General features: G+C 39.9%; 1 protein-coding gene across 7 annotated transcripts in view; it reads right to left on the bottom strand.

Annotated features, from left to right (window-relative positions):
* The window catches only part of PPP3CA (protein phosphatase 3 catalytic subunit alpha), a 272066-nt gene that overhangs the window by 42659 nt on the left and 212942 nt on the right, over positions 1-16465 (bottom strand). For all 7 annotated transcript variants that reach the window (XM_061582856.1, XM_061582852.1, XM_061582855.1 and 4 more), the window contains 2 exons: positions 14584-14661; positions 7649-7743 (listed from right to left, as the gene is read on the bottom strand). In XM_061582856.1, the coding sequence (XP_061438840.1) occupies positions 7649-7743; positions 14584-14661 (173 nt within the window). The remainder of the gene's footprint in view (positions 1-7648; positions 7744-14583; positions 14662-16465) is intronic.

Below are 16465 nucleotides of genomic sequence, written 5' to 3'. Positions count from 1 at the left end.
TGCACAGGAATACAAACGTAAGTTCAAGAGATGGAGCCAAGTGTTCTAAAACTTTCTGGTGCAGTGTTTACCTCTGCTTTCATGAAAATGCAAAATATATCATCTGTTGAGACAGAATTCTTTTTTGTTCTGTGTAAATAAATCGAAGTTTTATCAGCAGGATTGATATGTAAATTGGAGAGCTATTTTTTCAGACAGAATTTTCTCTCTACCAGATTATACTTCTTGTTGTGTTGGGATAATACACTTTAGTACCCATCAGGTACATTTTAATAGTATAGCAATGTTTCTCCCTTTGATGGGGAGGCACCATCTCTCAATAGAAAATGCATGTTGGCATATAAGATGCCAGGTTCAATCCTCAGAATCATCAATAAGGGATCAAAGGGAAGGAGAGTGGAGCCTGAAGCCCACTGACATTCATAGTAGCCAATATAGTAGTGTAAAATAAAGCAGCTTCTTACTAGAGGATGAATTAATCTTATCTCTGATCCATGCTCATTTTCTACATGTTTGCTCTATCATTTTCCACATCAATCTGCATTTAAATTTCAAAAACCACACAAATTTACATTATTTTGAATGGATTTTTCACAGAATATATATTTTGTATGCATTTTATCGAAAAATATGTATTTCTGTATGCATTTTGATCTGAGAACTACATTGCAAAATTCAGAGAAGTGCAAAAACTGAATGGTTACTGCATTCTGATCTGCATACTAGTCTGAAAAGCCCAAATCAGGTTCATTAACTTGAAAGTGCAGTCCTGATGAAATCCTCAAACATCCTTATTTCATATTACTCACTGCACAGTTGCTGATTTATAAAGATGAATGTCATTTTGTTATCACCTATGCTATTTCATCAGAAGCTCATTCACTGAAGTTTTTAAAAGTGCAACGGGGTAATTGTATGTGGACAATTGACATGGACAATTGACATGTATGAATTTAATCCACTGAGCAATTTAACTTACTTAATGTACAATTTCTAGATTGCATTTACGGCATGTACAAGACCATTTCAACAGAAAAGAGAATTCACCACATATACATTGAGATGGTGGGTGATTGATTACACATTCTCGAGCATTTTTAAGAAAAGCACCCTTAATTGTGTCAGGGCCAAGAGCTGCAGGAGGGAAGGTATAGGATTTCTCCCTTGCTGTTTCCCCAGTCTAGATCAGCCTTTCCTAGCCTTTGCGTCCACAAATGTTGTTGGACTACATCAACCCCAGCCAGCATGGCCAATGCTCAGGAATGATGAGAACTTTAGTCCAGCAACAACTGGGGACCCAAAGGTTGGGAAAGGCTGGTCTAGATCATCCATCAAAGCTGTTTTTCCCCATTCAAGTGACATATGGGTACCTTTCAGGGGTGGAAGTCTAACTAAAGAGGTACCCACCCCCAGTGATGTGAGGCACATCTAACACGTTTTGTCAAATTGTGGATTGTTGTTAATTCTGGGTTAAGTACCCAGGCCAAGAAGCAAAACCTATGATGAAAAATCTGTGTGTGTGTGCATGTGCATGTATGTGTTACAATACATATATCTATCCATCTTTTGATTAAATAAAAATAAACTTAATTTTCTGAATATTTATATTGTTTTCTGTTAACCTAACACAAATAAAGTTTAAATACTGAGATCCCAAGATAGTAACAATTAGGTACCCTGCCCCTTGCCCAGCAAATTCCACTACTGCTGGATATCCCCATGTCCCTCTTGGGAACCAAAAGCAGTTTAGAGCAGGGAAGTGATGTGAAACGACAGGAATAACCTGACCATTAATCTCCCAACGTCTCCACAGATCTGTGTGGCTAAGGATTTTGTTGTAATCTTAGATTCCAACTGTGTCTTCACACTTACAGTGTGAACCACCAAGACTTCTGCTGTGCTTGTGTAGGAGATATAAAAAGAATGAAACATATGCTGTTTTTCAACCTTCCCTTTAACATTATGCTATTTTAGGACAGATACATAGGCCCTGTTTTCTAGAAATGGCTCAAGTGGCTTGGAGTTCTCTTTTATATGCAAAGCATTTCACTGTGACCTCTTATTTACTTCTGGCTACATCTAATCACTTTCTTTTTTAGGATATATAATACTCCAAGCTAAGTTATATTTCAGCATACAACAGTGGTCTGGTTTGCCCATCACATTAAGCCAAACTATGGCTTAGGGCATATATGCAAGAGTGTGGACTGAAGGGGAGGACACTGCAGCTACGTTGTGCCTCCCATGTCATTCTGCTGCTGTGCTGTCATAAGCCATGTGTTGTCTAAACCTGGGGCTCATGGTTTAGTTCTCCACAGACTAAACAAGAGGTATGAGTAAGGTTTGTCCTATGGTTTACACTGTTTCAGGTTTGTCCGGCAGAGCTAAATCATGAGCCCAGATTTGGATGGCATCATCATCATCATTCTTATTAAATTTATATCCCACCCTTCCTCCAAAAAGGAGTCCAGGGCAGCATGTTAAGCCAAACCATGGCTTGGCTCAGTGTGGCGCAGCAGCAAAGCTTGCATGTTCATACAAAGCCACAGTTTGGCTTAATGTGACAAGCAAACCAAGATAGTGAGTAAAATGAATTAATGCTATCACTGATGCCAAAATGGGGGAAAAAAACCACAGGTATTTTATGAATATATATATATGAGTCCCTAAAATCCATATATCGGTCAAGTTCCCTTACATGGCTGTAACACTAAATCTAATACTTGTAATTTATGAAACCTAATAGGAGACATTAAAAAAGCAATTCTAGAAAGAAGGTTCTACCCCCCAAAAAAAGAGCAGTTGGCTAAAACATGAATGTTTTTAGGATTTAAAAAAACTATAGAGTAAAAAATGAATAATTCATTCCAGGAATCTAAAACCTACTTTAACTTACATCACATTAATAATTTATAATGCTGATATTGCACTCAAATATAAGTAACTTTAAGACAACAATTCAAAATGTTTTTTCAAACAGCTTTTTTATTTTAAAGACTGGGAGCAGGGCAGGGGAAAAGTACCCTCGTCATTATCGGGAAAAGTAAATGGGAAACATGCTTTATAACTTATTAACATTAAAAGAAATTCCAAAAAATGTAACTGAAAGCAAAGCACAGTTGAAAGGAGAGTTCAGTTCAGTATGTTATTGCAATGTTCTTGTGCAGTTAAATCTATAATGTTTGCCAATTTTCAAATATTGTATAAAAGATAATTATGCTGCCCATTAAGGTTTCAGAGAAAAACACATCAGGCTTTCTTAGAATTAATTCTTACTATGATCAAATGCAATTGTTATTATCAGATTGCTTCCTGTATTCTGTGGTGGGAGTTATATTCTAGCTACAGCAGAAACTGTTATTTTGGTACTGTTCACCTGCCCTTGTAAACCCTAATCATCTGCAACTGATTGGTAGTTCTGCCACCCTCTGACGTTTGGGCTGGGTGGGCTGGGAGAAGGCATTATCTGTGGCAGCTCCTAAGCTGTGGAACTTCCCACCGAGGTGTGTCTGGCAACTTCATCGTACAACTTTCGGCGAATACTCTTTACCCTGGCCTTCTACACCTGAGATGGACCCACCCTATTATCTGTGATGTTGTTTAGGTTATAAAACAGTTGTAACCTGCCCTGGGACTTTTGGGTGAAGTGCAGGCAACAAACAAACAAACAATCAAACGACAACAACAACAACAACAACTGGGATCTTCTGGTATTGACTATGTATATATAGCAGCTGTTGGCACAACCAAGTTTAGCGTTTGGAATCATGAGATTCATCCTTGTGGGATGGGAGAATCTCAGGTCATTATAATTCCATTAGCAGATGCAGTACTGCATTGCCTATAAAACATAGCCGCAATCTTATGACTGTTATTTGGGAGTAACTCCCATAAGACTCAGTTAAGACTTTCTTCTGAGTTAATGTGCACTGGATTGGGCTTCATGCCCATCTTTCTATGCATGCATGGTAAATCTGAGGACAAACTATTCATTTCAGGGCATTTGTAGATCTGAGGACTGGTTCACACTTTCATGAAGTGGTGAGATACATCTGTGAATGAGCCATCAGAAATTGTATTTCCTAGACAGAACTTTTATATCACCCACAGCACTGCAAACGGAAGGCTTTTCAGTGAAGTCTACTCACACATTTAGCTGAAAATTATCACATGATAATGTATAACGTACATGCATGTGTGAATAGGCCAGAATTTCAGTGCCTTTTTTAAAAAATCAAGGTTCTTCTAGGTTTAAAGCAGGGATGGGGAACCTCAGGCCTGGGGGCAAAATGTGGTCCTCCACGCCTCTCTCTATCTGCCCCTTAGGACTTTTCCCAGGCCACACCTCCTCCTCCTCCCAGGCCACATTCCTCACTGACACTGCTCTGGACCCTCCTTGGGTGTTCTTGCCTGGATGGAACTCTGATAATGATACTTGCTTGCCTGGATATATGTGTTTGTAGAAGATACCCTACAGTACAAATGTAAAATTTAGATTCATTGCCCTGTTAACTTTTGCCTGTGGTCCGCCCACCACCAACATGTGGCCACAGGAAGGTTGCATAGAAGGGAATTTGGCCCTCTGGCTTAAAAAGGTTCCTCGCCCCCTAGTTTAAAGTAATATAGAGACCACTGAGAGACACAGTGGGAACACATTTAACCATATGGCCTAACTTAGTTTTTTGAAGTCTGCCTTGGTAGATCCTGAATATTTATATTTTGCATACTGAAAGAGAGGCTCAGATCTATAAATCTATTTACCTTGTACATCCAGGTTTGATCAGAGATAAACTGGGATCTACGTAACTTTGGATTCACACATTGCTCACTGATTTCAACATAATAATCTAACACATGACTTCTCAAATGTTGGAAGATTCAGGACAGACAAAAGAAAGTACTTTGTCACACAGTGCATAGTTAAACGATGAAATTTGCTCCCACAAGAAGCAGTGATGGCTTGGATGGATTGAAAAGAGGATTAGACAAACTCATGGAGGAAAAGGCTACCATGATGGCTATGTTCTGTCTCCATAGGCAGGGGCAGTAGACTTTTGAATACCAGTTGCTGGAAACTGCAGGAGGGGAGAGTGCTCTTTGCACTCAGGTCCTGCTTGCAGGTTTCCCATGGGCAACTGATTGTCCACTGTGAAAACAGGACAGTGGACTAGATGGGCCATTGGCCTCACCCAGCAGGCTCATATTTTCTTATGTAAATCTTCTACTCCTTCATGAGACAGGTGAAAGTGACTAAGGCTCACCAGTCACATTATGGAGGTACAGGGCCAGAGTCAGTTACAAAAAGGTGACAGATGGAGGCAGAGTTTTGCATGATCAGCTGGCAATTACTGACATCATTTTCAATTGATATCTAATCCATTTTGGGAAGTTGCTAAACTCTTTGGCAAAGCATTTTTCTTGTACCAAGAAGTCCCAAAGCTTAGCTTTCCTCAAACTAAGGACAGACATTTGCTCTGCAGGTACTGAAACTCAGCCTCCCAATTTTAGGCAGAATTTACTAATTCTGAGGCTGTGAGAAGGCTTTTTCTTCTTTTATATTTCCCCCTTCCCATCCCCATATTCCTCTCAAAGTATTTTTACCCATCTGCTGTAATTTCTTCTCCAATTCTTCCACACTCCACTTTTATCTAATCCCCTTTCCAAAACAACAACCACTACTTTGCCAGTTTCTTTCATCCCTTTCCCTCTGGTCATTTTACATTCACTTTTTCCTCTTATAACAGCTTTCCTCTCTTATCTCATTCCTTTCTATTCCCAGTTTGTTTATTATAAAAAACAAGAAATACCAATTTATCTCATATATAATTTCTAATTTCCTTCAATATGTCCTCTGGCTCTTTCATCTCAGAGGAGTGAGTCCTTCCCTTCCTTCTCCATCCTCAAATGTCTCTGTCTCCTGGCCACCTTTACTCAGCATGCATGGAGTTACTGATGCTGTTGGTACTCTGGCCAAAAGGCTATGGCATGGTGATGGGATGGAACAAGCAAATGAGGAGGCACCGAGCAGGCTGTGGCACTGAGGCCAGCCTGGTGGGTCCTAGATCACTGTTTGAGAAACAATGATCTAATGTTTCTTAAATTTTTTTGCTGAAATGCAAATTTGTTTCATGCAATTTGTGCTTTATCATAGTCTACAAAGTGGCAGCTCTCAAAAGACTTAATACATACGTGCTTCTTAAATCCTTCAATTTCCCATTCCCCACAATTACAGAGTCATTAATCAGGGCAGTGGTAAGTCCAGGAAGAGAAAATATAAAAGGAGGTCATAGCTCAAAAATCACTCTTGTCACACAGTGTTGATAAAAGAGAATTTGATTTAAATCTAGAACTGACTGTGACCAACAATGCAAATTTCATAATAAATGGCTAGCTTTTTAAACATTTTCGATGCACTACAAACAGAGTTACAGTTTGGGAACTGCTCCTGGGTAAGTAATTAAATATTTTGAAATGTCATGTATTTATTTATTCATTTATTCATTCATTCATTCAATGGTTACCTAAAAGGTCTGTAAGTGACTTACATTTAAAAACAAACATTATACTACAGAGATAAAAATAAATATAAAACATTAACATTTCCATGCAACATACAAAGAAAAAAGAAAAAAACAGCACTCCCACTTCTGCTTGAAGGAACTTCCAGTTTGTGGAGTGGGAGTCTCTGACTTACTTCTGCAAATGGAAGGAGCCCTTCTGTTCATGGAACTATTTGTTACCTTGAATGTCTGAAACTTGGTGAATATCTATATTTACATTTAAACCCAAACTGATTATGTGAATATCAGCATTCACTGCCGTTTGTGTCTAACTAGTCAAACATTCACAAGTAAATGCTGAAAATCTCATCTTTGTTCACAAGATTATTTAAGATATTTGGGCATTTATTAGACTTCATGTAGAACTCTTCCAATTTTAGACAGAAATCAAATCAGATGAATTCTACTAAACTGTTGTAGATACTTGCTAAAAAAACCCTTTTTTATTTCAGTAAGCCTATCTGGACATGTAAGTTAATTACGTATACCTTGTTTTAAATTTTGTTCGTTTTATTTGTATATTACTGATAATTATTTTACATGGTTTTATGTGTACCATCTAGAGTTTTTTGATTAAGCGATTCATAAATTCTTCTAAATAAAATAAAGTTGAGATTTGTTTTATATAGACACTGTGACATGATGCAGATTTGTTTCAGTTTGCGACTTATGCAGAGCTTCACAGATATTGTTCAGATGTGCTTGGAAAACTACCCTCCCTTTTATTTTCTTTGATAAATTAATTCAGTGACAACTGACAACCTATTTTTATATATTAATATACATGTCTAAGTGATAGAAACATTAGAGGTATTCATAACAACATGGTTATGAATGGTTTGCCTTAGCCCCAGGTAGCATTATGTCTGAATCCAACCTTGTGGTTGGCCTCCCCCAGATGAAGCACAAGTGATAAATCAAGAAGAAACTTTGGTTACAGTTCATGAGCCCCGGTGCAGACAGAATGCTAAGCCAACCATAGCTTAGCCCTGGGTAGCCCTAAAACAACTGAGGCAAAACAATATAAGTGGAAAGCAATGAATTAGAAGTGTGGTTTGTAGGGGCAGAAGTGGAAGAAATGCACTCACCTTTGTTATTGTATACATCTAGATAGTTTGGTGCTGAAAAAATTGTAATTAATGAAGGGAAGCCTGTTGTCTGACTTTTCCTGTACATGCGATACCTACGACAAATTGCATAAGTAATCTTATTAGCAACATTAATTGCTTACAGAATAGCACTGATTTAGATATAATCTTGTGAATTCACATTACATGGATTTCAATGAGACCTGCATATGCACAACCATGCACTTGATTGTAGTCATTGGATGCAATTCAGGAGTTTCAAAATCATCATCATTTCAATGAAGCTAGAGCAGAGTACATGCTAGACTACAAACTTAAAGACCAGTATAAAGGTAATAAAAAAGTTAATGGATAAAGTTGTTGTGGGCAAGTGTTGTTGCCTTTATATGTGTTTTGGACATTCATACATATTCTACAACAAAGATGTGCTAGAATGATGTTCTTCCTTCCAACCTTGAAAAGGAACCTGTAGCATACTCAGGATTGGGGGAACTAATCAATCCTTAAAATGATCAACTCCCCAAAATAAAAAGAAACAGTGAGTTGCTTGAGTGGAAGGTTGCCTGCACAAGGACCATTTCTATCCCTTGCTCTCCTTCATGTCCCAAAGCCTCTTAAGAGGACTGGACAAAATTCCTCAGCACCTTAGACCTTAGGGTAGGGGTGGGGAACCTTTTCCTGTCCAGATGTTGCTGAACTACAACTCCCATCAGCTCCAGCAAGCATGGCCACTGGTCAGGGGTGATGGGAGTTGTAGTTCAGCAACATCTGGAGGGACAAAGGCTCCCCACCCCTACCCTAGACTATGACATGTGGAGCTACATTAGGAGGTAGAAATTGGCCCAAATTGAGCACAGGCATACTGACCATTTCAAAACACTGATCCAAGGCACCATTTCTAGAACTGCACAAAACCACTACAGCAGGGCCCTGCTTCTTGGTGCTCCGCTTTTCGGCATTCCGTTAATATGGCGCCAGCAGGGTGATCAGCTGGAGGGGGGCTGGAGCTCCCCACACTCCAGCTGATAGCGCTGGAGGAGGAAAAGATCAGCTGTAGTGTGCTACAGCTGATCTTCTCCCCTTCTGGCATGATCAGACTCCCCTGCTTGATCGCACTGGAGGGAAAGATCAGCTGTAGCATGCTACAGCTGATCTTCTCCTCGGGGCGGTCAGACTTGCGCACTCCAGCTGCTTGCGCTGGAGGAGGGGAAGATCAGCTGTAGCTCGCTGCAGCCGATCTTCTCCAGGCGCGATCAGACCCCCCCCCCCCGCTCGAGCTGATCGCGCCGGAGGAGGGGAAGATCACCTGTAGCATGCTACAGCTGATCTTATCCTCCTCGGGGGCGGTCAGACCCGTGCACTCCAGCTGATCGCGCCGGAGGAGGGGAAGATCAGCTGTAGCGTGCTACAGCTGATCTTCTCTTCTGGCACAGACTCCCGCTCGAGCTGATTGCGCCCAAGGAGGAGAAGATCTGATCTTTTCCTCCTCTGGTGCGATCAGCGGTTTAGGTTCCAGACCCCCGCACTATAGCTGATCTGCTTTCTGGCGGTTTTCGCTTTCCGGCGGGGGTCTGAAACCTAACCTGCCGTATGAGTGTGGCCCTACTGTATTGGGTACAATATATTTTAAATTCTCTCACCCCTTCATTGAACTGCTTATATTGTTTTTAAAGGGGGGGAATATAGGCCACAAAACAATCATATAAATGCCTAGTTTTTTCTCTCTACACATTTACACGTACAAGCAACAAAACTTTTATCATCTCAGCTGGCCTATATTTAGTCAATCAGCAATGAAAATGAAAACCTTCAGAATTTTGGAAGCAAACCAATAAAAATGATATTTTCTCTCTAGCAAGAGGCAAGGGCATGATCAAATGCATCATTTTAATCCCGCAATTTACATAAAATCTCTTGGCAGCAAAATGAAAAAAACCACAGTATGCAACCACTTCTAGTCTAATCACATACTGGGACTCTGTAGAGATATTTGGCTTTCTGTACACTAATACCAGAAACTTGAGGGATTTTGGCTGGGGCTGGGTGGGGCTGATGGGAGTTGTAGTTCAAAAAAGTTACTTTTCCAAGCTCTGGTAAAGATATTTGCAACAGTTCAGGTGAGTCTTCCAAAAGAGCAGCCTAGTGCATCCTCTAGCAAACAAGTTTTGAAATTCAGGAAATGTTCAAAGGCAACTTGCAATGCATCCTGGGAGGAGGCTGTTGCTCAAAGAAAAAAACACGACTATGGACATAAAAACCTAGGGTCACTAAGATCTCTGGTATGAATAAAAAATATCCTTCATATTTTGTCACTTATTTTTGTAAGATTTTGTTTGGAGTATCCTTTTGCACAGCTCAAGTCTGTTATTTTTGTATCCCATACTTCTGTCAAGGAGATTCCCCTATACTTTGCTCTGACCATTGTGGAAACAGAGTATTAGCTGAGGAAACTTAGGCCTACTTGTTACCAAGGCACTAAACTTGTCTGAGTTGTACCACTTCATCATCATGAGAACTTACTTTATTAATAGCCTTATACTGCAGTCTCAAGACAATTGACATCAAACACTTCAAAATTCTCAAAGTGGGAGGAGGTAACCAGCAGGGTACCTCAGGGCTCAGTCCTGGGCCCAGTGCTTTTCAATATTTTTATTAATGACTTGGATGAGGAGGTGCAGGGAATGCTTAGCAAATTTGCAGATGATACAAAATTGGGAGGGATAGCTAATACCCTGGAGGAGAAAAACAACATTCAAAGCCATCTTGATAGACTAGAGCACTGGGTTAACAACAGAATGAAATTTAACAGGGGTAAGTGCAAAGTTATACCCCTAGGAAAACAAATGCACATTTATGGGGGATACTAGGCTCAGCAATGCTACATGTGAGAAGGTTCTTGGAATTATTGTAGATCACAAGCTCAACATGAGCCAACAGTGTGATGTGGCTGCAAAAAGGCAAACATTATTTTAGGCTGCATTAACAAGTACAGTTTTCATATCGCGTGAAGTACTATTTCCCCTCTATTTGGCACTGGTTAGGCCTCGTTTTGAGTACTGCATCCAGTTCTGGATACCACACTTTAAGAAGGATGCAGACAAATTGGAACAGGTTCAAAGGAAGACAACAAGGATAATCACGGGACTGGAAAGAAAGCCCTAGGAGAGACTGAAAAAACTGGGCATTTTTAGCCTTGAGAAGAGAAAACTGAAGGGAGATATCATAGCATTTTTCAAGTACTTGAAAAGCTGTCACACAGAGGAGGGCCAGAATCTCTTCTCGATCATCCCAGAGTGCAGGACATGGACTAATGAGCTCAAGTTACAGGAAGCCAGATTTTGGCTGAACATCTGGAAAAAACTTCCTAATTGTTAGAGCGGTATGACAATGGAACCAATTACCTAGGGAGGTGGTGGGCTCTTCAATACTGGAGACATTCAAGAGGCAGCTGGACAGCCACCTGTCAGGTGTACATTAAGTTGGATTCCTGCGTTGAGCAAGAGGTTGGACTTGATGCCCCCTTCCAACTCTACTATTCTATGATTCTGAATGAGCATGACTGAATGCTGATCTATACAAAATATTCCCACCACAGAGAATAATAGAATGTCATGGAAGGCCAGACATGAACCCTTCTCCTCAACATGGTAGCTAGTGTTGGGGAGGATTTTTTTCTTAATGAAGGAGCTTCATGTTGGTAGTACAACAACTTTTTGTTAGAGACCTAAGGATTGATTCTGCTGACAGTTGTTTGGCTGACCAGGAGGATGGTGGTGATGGAGGATATGTTGCCTAGATGAGATATCTTGTGCTCTGATTGGCTGTGTACTTCTGAGGGAGTTTTCCACTGCATGTTTAGGTGTTGAATAATCTTCTTGCTATGAACCAGGCCTGAACTAAGAAAGACAGAATCCCTCTGTTTATTTCTCTTCATATATTCCTTTCCCATTTACTCAGTAAAGTATTACTAGGATTCCTCTTCTCTGCTAACACTTCAGTCATATTTATTTATTTATTTGATTTATATCCCGCCCTTCCTCCCAGCAGGAGACCAGGGTGGTATATGAATCTTAACTGTACAGCCCAGATACAGATTTATGATCTTACTGAGAACTTCGGCTTCACTGACTAGGATACCTGCCCTCATGTACTTCCTCCAAATGTCAAGTTTCCACATTCAGAATACTCATCATCAATCAGGAAAATATCCATGATTATGTGTTTTGCAAGCACTGTGATATTTGAAGGCTAGAGTATCAGGCTAAGACTGGGGAGACCAAATTGTGTTCTGGAGAATGCTTGAGTTTCTCAATGAGAAACAATAGCTGACAAGCTTCCCATAAAGCTTTCCATCTTCTTCTGCAGTGTAAAGCTTGAATGGAATTATAGGTGCATTTTAGGGTATGCTTCATTCCCTAAAACATGCCCAAAGTCTTTTGTCATGTGCAGGGGATTTATGGCAGATGCTCATGGATTCCTCAGCAGACAAATCAAAGTGAATTTCCATGAATGCAGGGAGCTTGAAAAACCAGTAGTTTTAGGGAATAAAATATTATCTTGCTCTTTTTGACAACAAAATATTTGTATGCTACAGCAAGATCTTCAAACCGCTGGAACAAACATGATCTTTCTCCACAAGTCTTTCCGACTGATGGGTGAGCTGCCCCCACCACCCACACTTGCCTCAGACAGCATTCATGTTGTGAGATAATCTCCTGGAGGGAAAAAAACTTACCAAACCTTTTCCAAGAAAGTTCAGGAAAAGAAAAAAGGAATGTTTGCCCCCAGCACACTCAGGAGTCTCTTTTGAGTTTATCAAGACCTTCATGTTGCCAGTTCCCCACAAAAGGGAAGGGAAAACTGGAATGCAGGGCCTGCTGAAAAATTTGAAGGGGCTTGGGACTGGCTTGCAATCAAGTGGGGAAGTTTATATTCTGGTACCCACAATTCCAAAATTTCAGCCATCTCTGCTCTTTCATTTTTGCCAAACACAGAATTCTAAGTATCATTGCTTTAGTGAAGCCTGATTTGGCAACTGTTCACTACCTTTGCTAAAAATCTAATAACTGCTTTCCCTCTGATACTTTCCCCCTACATGGTTAATAGGATCCATGTACACTACCATGTGTGCAAAATGATGTCCAAAAATGTGTTGTCATGACAAATTTAAGGTGTGCACATGTTCACACATGAGCGTTTGCACCTTTTATTTCCTTACACAGAGGTCCTCCCTGTGAAAGAAAAAATAATAATGTTGAAGCAGCCCTGAGAATTCTCCAACAAAAGTTAAAAATACGACAAGATAACAGTAAAGAAAAATACAGACTACTGAGATCAGAGGCACAGGGGCACTTGCACATCCTGCCTTTGTCTGAGATGTGTTTGGTGGGAAAACAGGAGAGCGCCTTCTTTTGTGGAACCATCTACCCTGAGAGTAGGGATGGAAGAATCTGACAATTTTGGTTTCTCTTACTTTCTCATTTTACCAGTCTGATGTTCAGTTCTCCACATTTGTGCATCAATTTGCATTTTTTGGGGGGAAAAAAGACTTTACAAAAATGCATCAGCATTTTACTGTGCGTCTCTCCTAATGTACATGTTTTTATATTCAAATTTGCTGAATATATACATTTTTGCAAGCAATTTCCCCTACTATAATGTATTTTGTATGTTATTTTCACTAATATATACATTTGTATGAAAACTTTCCATAATATATGCATTTTTGCACACATTATTTGCTTGGAGAATTGCATTGCAAAATTCAGAGAAGTGTGAATTTTGAAGGATGGATGCATTTTGGTTTGCTTATTGGTTTGGGAAGTGCACATTAGGCGATCCAGTTAGCACTCTGTTTATGTTTTTTTAATACTTCAAGCTCATAGAGTTCAGCAGATATTTATTAATGAATCTCACTAATATTTTGTTTTTAAAAATGCTGCTCTGATTGATTTTAAAGGTTTTTATTCTTTAATTTTTTTCTATTCTTTAATTTTCTGGGTACTGTTCTTAAAAATGTAATAATTGTTAGCTACCTTGAGCAATCTCAGAAAAAAAGGCAAAATATAAATTTATGAAGACAGAATAATATATAGCATATGCCACTACATAATTAAAAGAAATGAGGATGCCATGCTACAGAAATGTGGAAGATCTTCTGATACATCCATAAATTATTATAAATTCATAAATTAATTCATGGCTCTTCTATTTGTATTTCAATCATATATATTTCTTCCATCTGTGCTTGTGCAAAAAGTATTGGTAATTTAGCCATTAGTATGAGTAAAGTGGAAACATGGAGTTGCACTTCCTTTCAGTGACCTAGAAAATGTATTCCTGTTTCAAACTGTCTCTCTCCAAAGAACTCTGCAGGCACAGAAAGTTAACAAGCTGTAAAGACCTGATATATCTGCTCCTGCTGTTTATCAGCTGAACAAGGGAAAGCCCTCGTTCTAATTACATAATCACAGTATACTTTAATTTGCGCACAGGGCCACCAAAGCTGCTTTGAGTGCCAGGACTGTGTCCTTGAGTATTTGAAAAGTTAGAAGTGTATCTGAATCCTTGCAGGGAGCATTTTGCTCACGAACATGAACCGATACTTAGGATTTGGGAACAAGAGTTCTAGAGGAAAGATAGTGGTTGGTGGTCACACTACTCTGAAGAGGCTGGATTCATCCTACTTTTTTTCTCCATCTGACAGAGAACCAGAATTAACAGGATGCTATCTAGATTCCGAAGAAATACCTTTAAAGGGCCAGTAACATATCCTAAAAAGTCAATCTTCAACTGTTTCAAAACACTAGACCTTTTCCGTTTATATTTTGAAGGATACTCAACAAAAGTTGCACCTCAGCAGACTTGAAGAGGAAATGTACAGATGGCAACATGCAGGAACACAATTTATTCCAAAAGCAAGGAAAAGCACTCACCCGGCATCTTGGGCTTCATGGGCTCGAAGTATAGATAATAAGTTATTGTGCTGTAAGAAGTCACATACAGCAGGGTAACTGTTGGGGCAGAAAAAGGAGCATATGTTAATGGAAAAAAACCTAACGAGGTCCCTTTGCCTCAGGCACTCACAAATATCTCATTGAATGATATACACTGAAAAAATAAAAACAGCCACTTTACTGATGATTTATTTTTGCAGTCTGAGCACATAGTACACAAACACTGTCTTAAATGTTACTCAGGGAAAAAGCATTGAAAAACTGCATCTCACTGTATTATATTCTCCCTTGCTACTCAAAAACAAAACCTGAAAATTGCACAACTCCAGAAAGTCTATGGGCAATTTCAGACATAAAGGGAGGCCAGGGTTTCCTACCGTATGAATAAGTCTCAGTCTTGTTTACTCACTCTCTCCTGTCTTCTCCAGAAGAAGGAGACTAGCTTTAAAGTCTCCATATTTCTCTGTTTTGTCCCAACTCAGGAAACTGTAGTTTGTATAAATTATGGATCAACCAAGGCAGGATTAAATTGTTGTTTCAGATACGGGCTTGTTCTTACCAGTCATAGTTTAAACAAACCACAGTTCTCCAAGTTCAAATGACTTTGGAAACTGTGGCTAGCTTAAACCTGAAAGTGAATGATTCTGATCCCCCCCTATGATTCACCAAAGAGGAGGGGAGGGAGATCATATCAGCCTCTAGCTTGCCATGGCCCAGTCACATAGTATATAATCATGGCTTCCTATTATGCCAGAAGCAGGCCATTAAGGACGTCCTTGGGGCATATGGTTGGCACTAGAAATCAGAAGAAGGCTTGGACTGGGGAGGGCAGCTATGAGAGAACTAGAAAAAGTCCCCAAATGCAAAGATGTATCACTGAACACTAAAGTCACGATCATTCAGACCATGGCATTCCTGATCTCTGTTTATGGATGTGAGAGTTGGACGGTGAAAAAAGAGGATAAGAGAAAAATCAACTCATTTGAAATGTAGTGTTGGAGGAGAGCTTTGTGCATACCATGGACTGCGAAAAAGACCAATGATTGGGTGTTAGAACAAATTAAACCAGAACTATCACTAGAAGCTAAAATGATGAAGCTGAGGTTATCCCACTTTGGACACATCATGAGAAGACATGATTCACTAGAAAAGATAATAATGCTGGGAAAAACAGAAGGGAGTAGAAAAAGAGGAAGGCCAAACAAGAGATGGATTGATTCCTTAAAGGAAGTCACAGATCTGAACTTACAAGATCTGAACTTACAAGATCTGAACTTACAAGATCTGAACAGGGTGGAGGTCGCTGATTCATAGGGTTGCCATAAGTCATAATCGACTTGAAGGCATACAACAACAAAAAGCTAGACTAGGTGGACCTTTGGTCTGATCCAGTAGCAGAGTTCTTCTGTTTGGTAGTTATGTGTGTATGCCCCCCCCCCCCAAGAAACATCAGATTTGAAGATGATATTCTGAAGTGCTTTGGTGTTTCTGAATACTAACAGGACAACCACTTTTTAATCAGATTCTACAAGGGCTGGTTTATGTGTAATCTGCATGTAGCACAGATTTTACAGGGGGACTTTCAATTGCATAAAGAGTTCCCACATTTGTACCAGAGCCATGAGTGGCTCATCCAGTGGGGTGAGGCAGCACAGTCACTGCTGCTTACTGGGAGGAGGAGAAGGGGTGAGATGGCAGCAAGGCAGGGTATATGTGGGCTTGCCATCTGAGCCAATTCAGTGCTTCATCTAGTGCAGCCATGACCTCACTGCTGCCTCATCTCTCCCCTCCCAGTAAGCAGCAGTGATGCTGCTGCTGGGAAGCTATTGCTACAGCTCTTCCTCACTGGGTGACTGGTGAC

Source organism: Rhineura floridana, chromosome 9, assembly GCF_030035675.1.
Source record: "Rhineura floridana isolate rRhiFlo1 chromosome 9, rRhiFlo1.hap2, whole genome shotgun sequence".
In the NCBI taxonomy this organism is placed as follows: Eukaryota; Metazoa; Chordata; class Lepidosauria; order Squamata; family Rhineuridae; genus Rhineura; species Rhineura floridana.
Note: the sequence above shows the minus strand (reverse complement) of the source record. Positions and strands in the feature narration are given on the sequence as shown.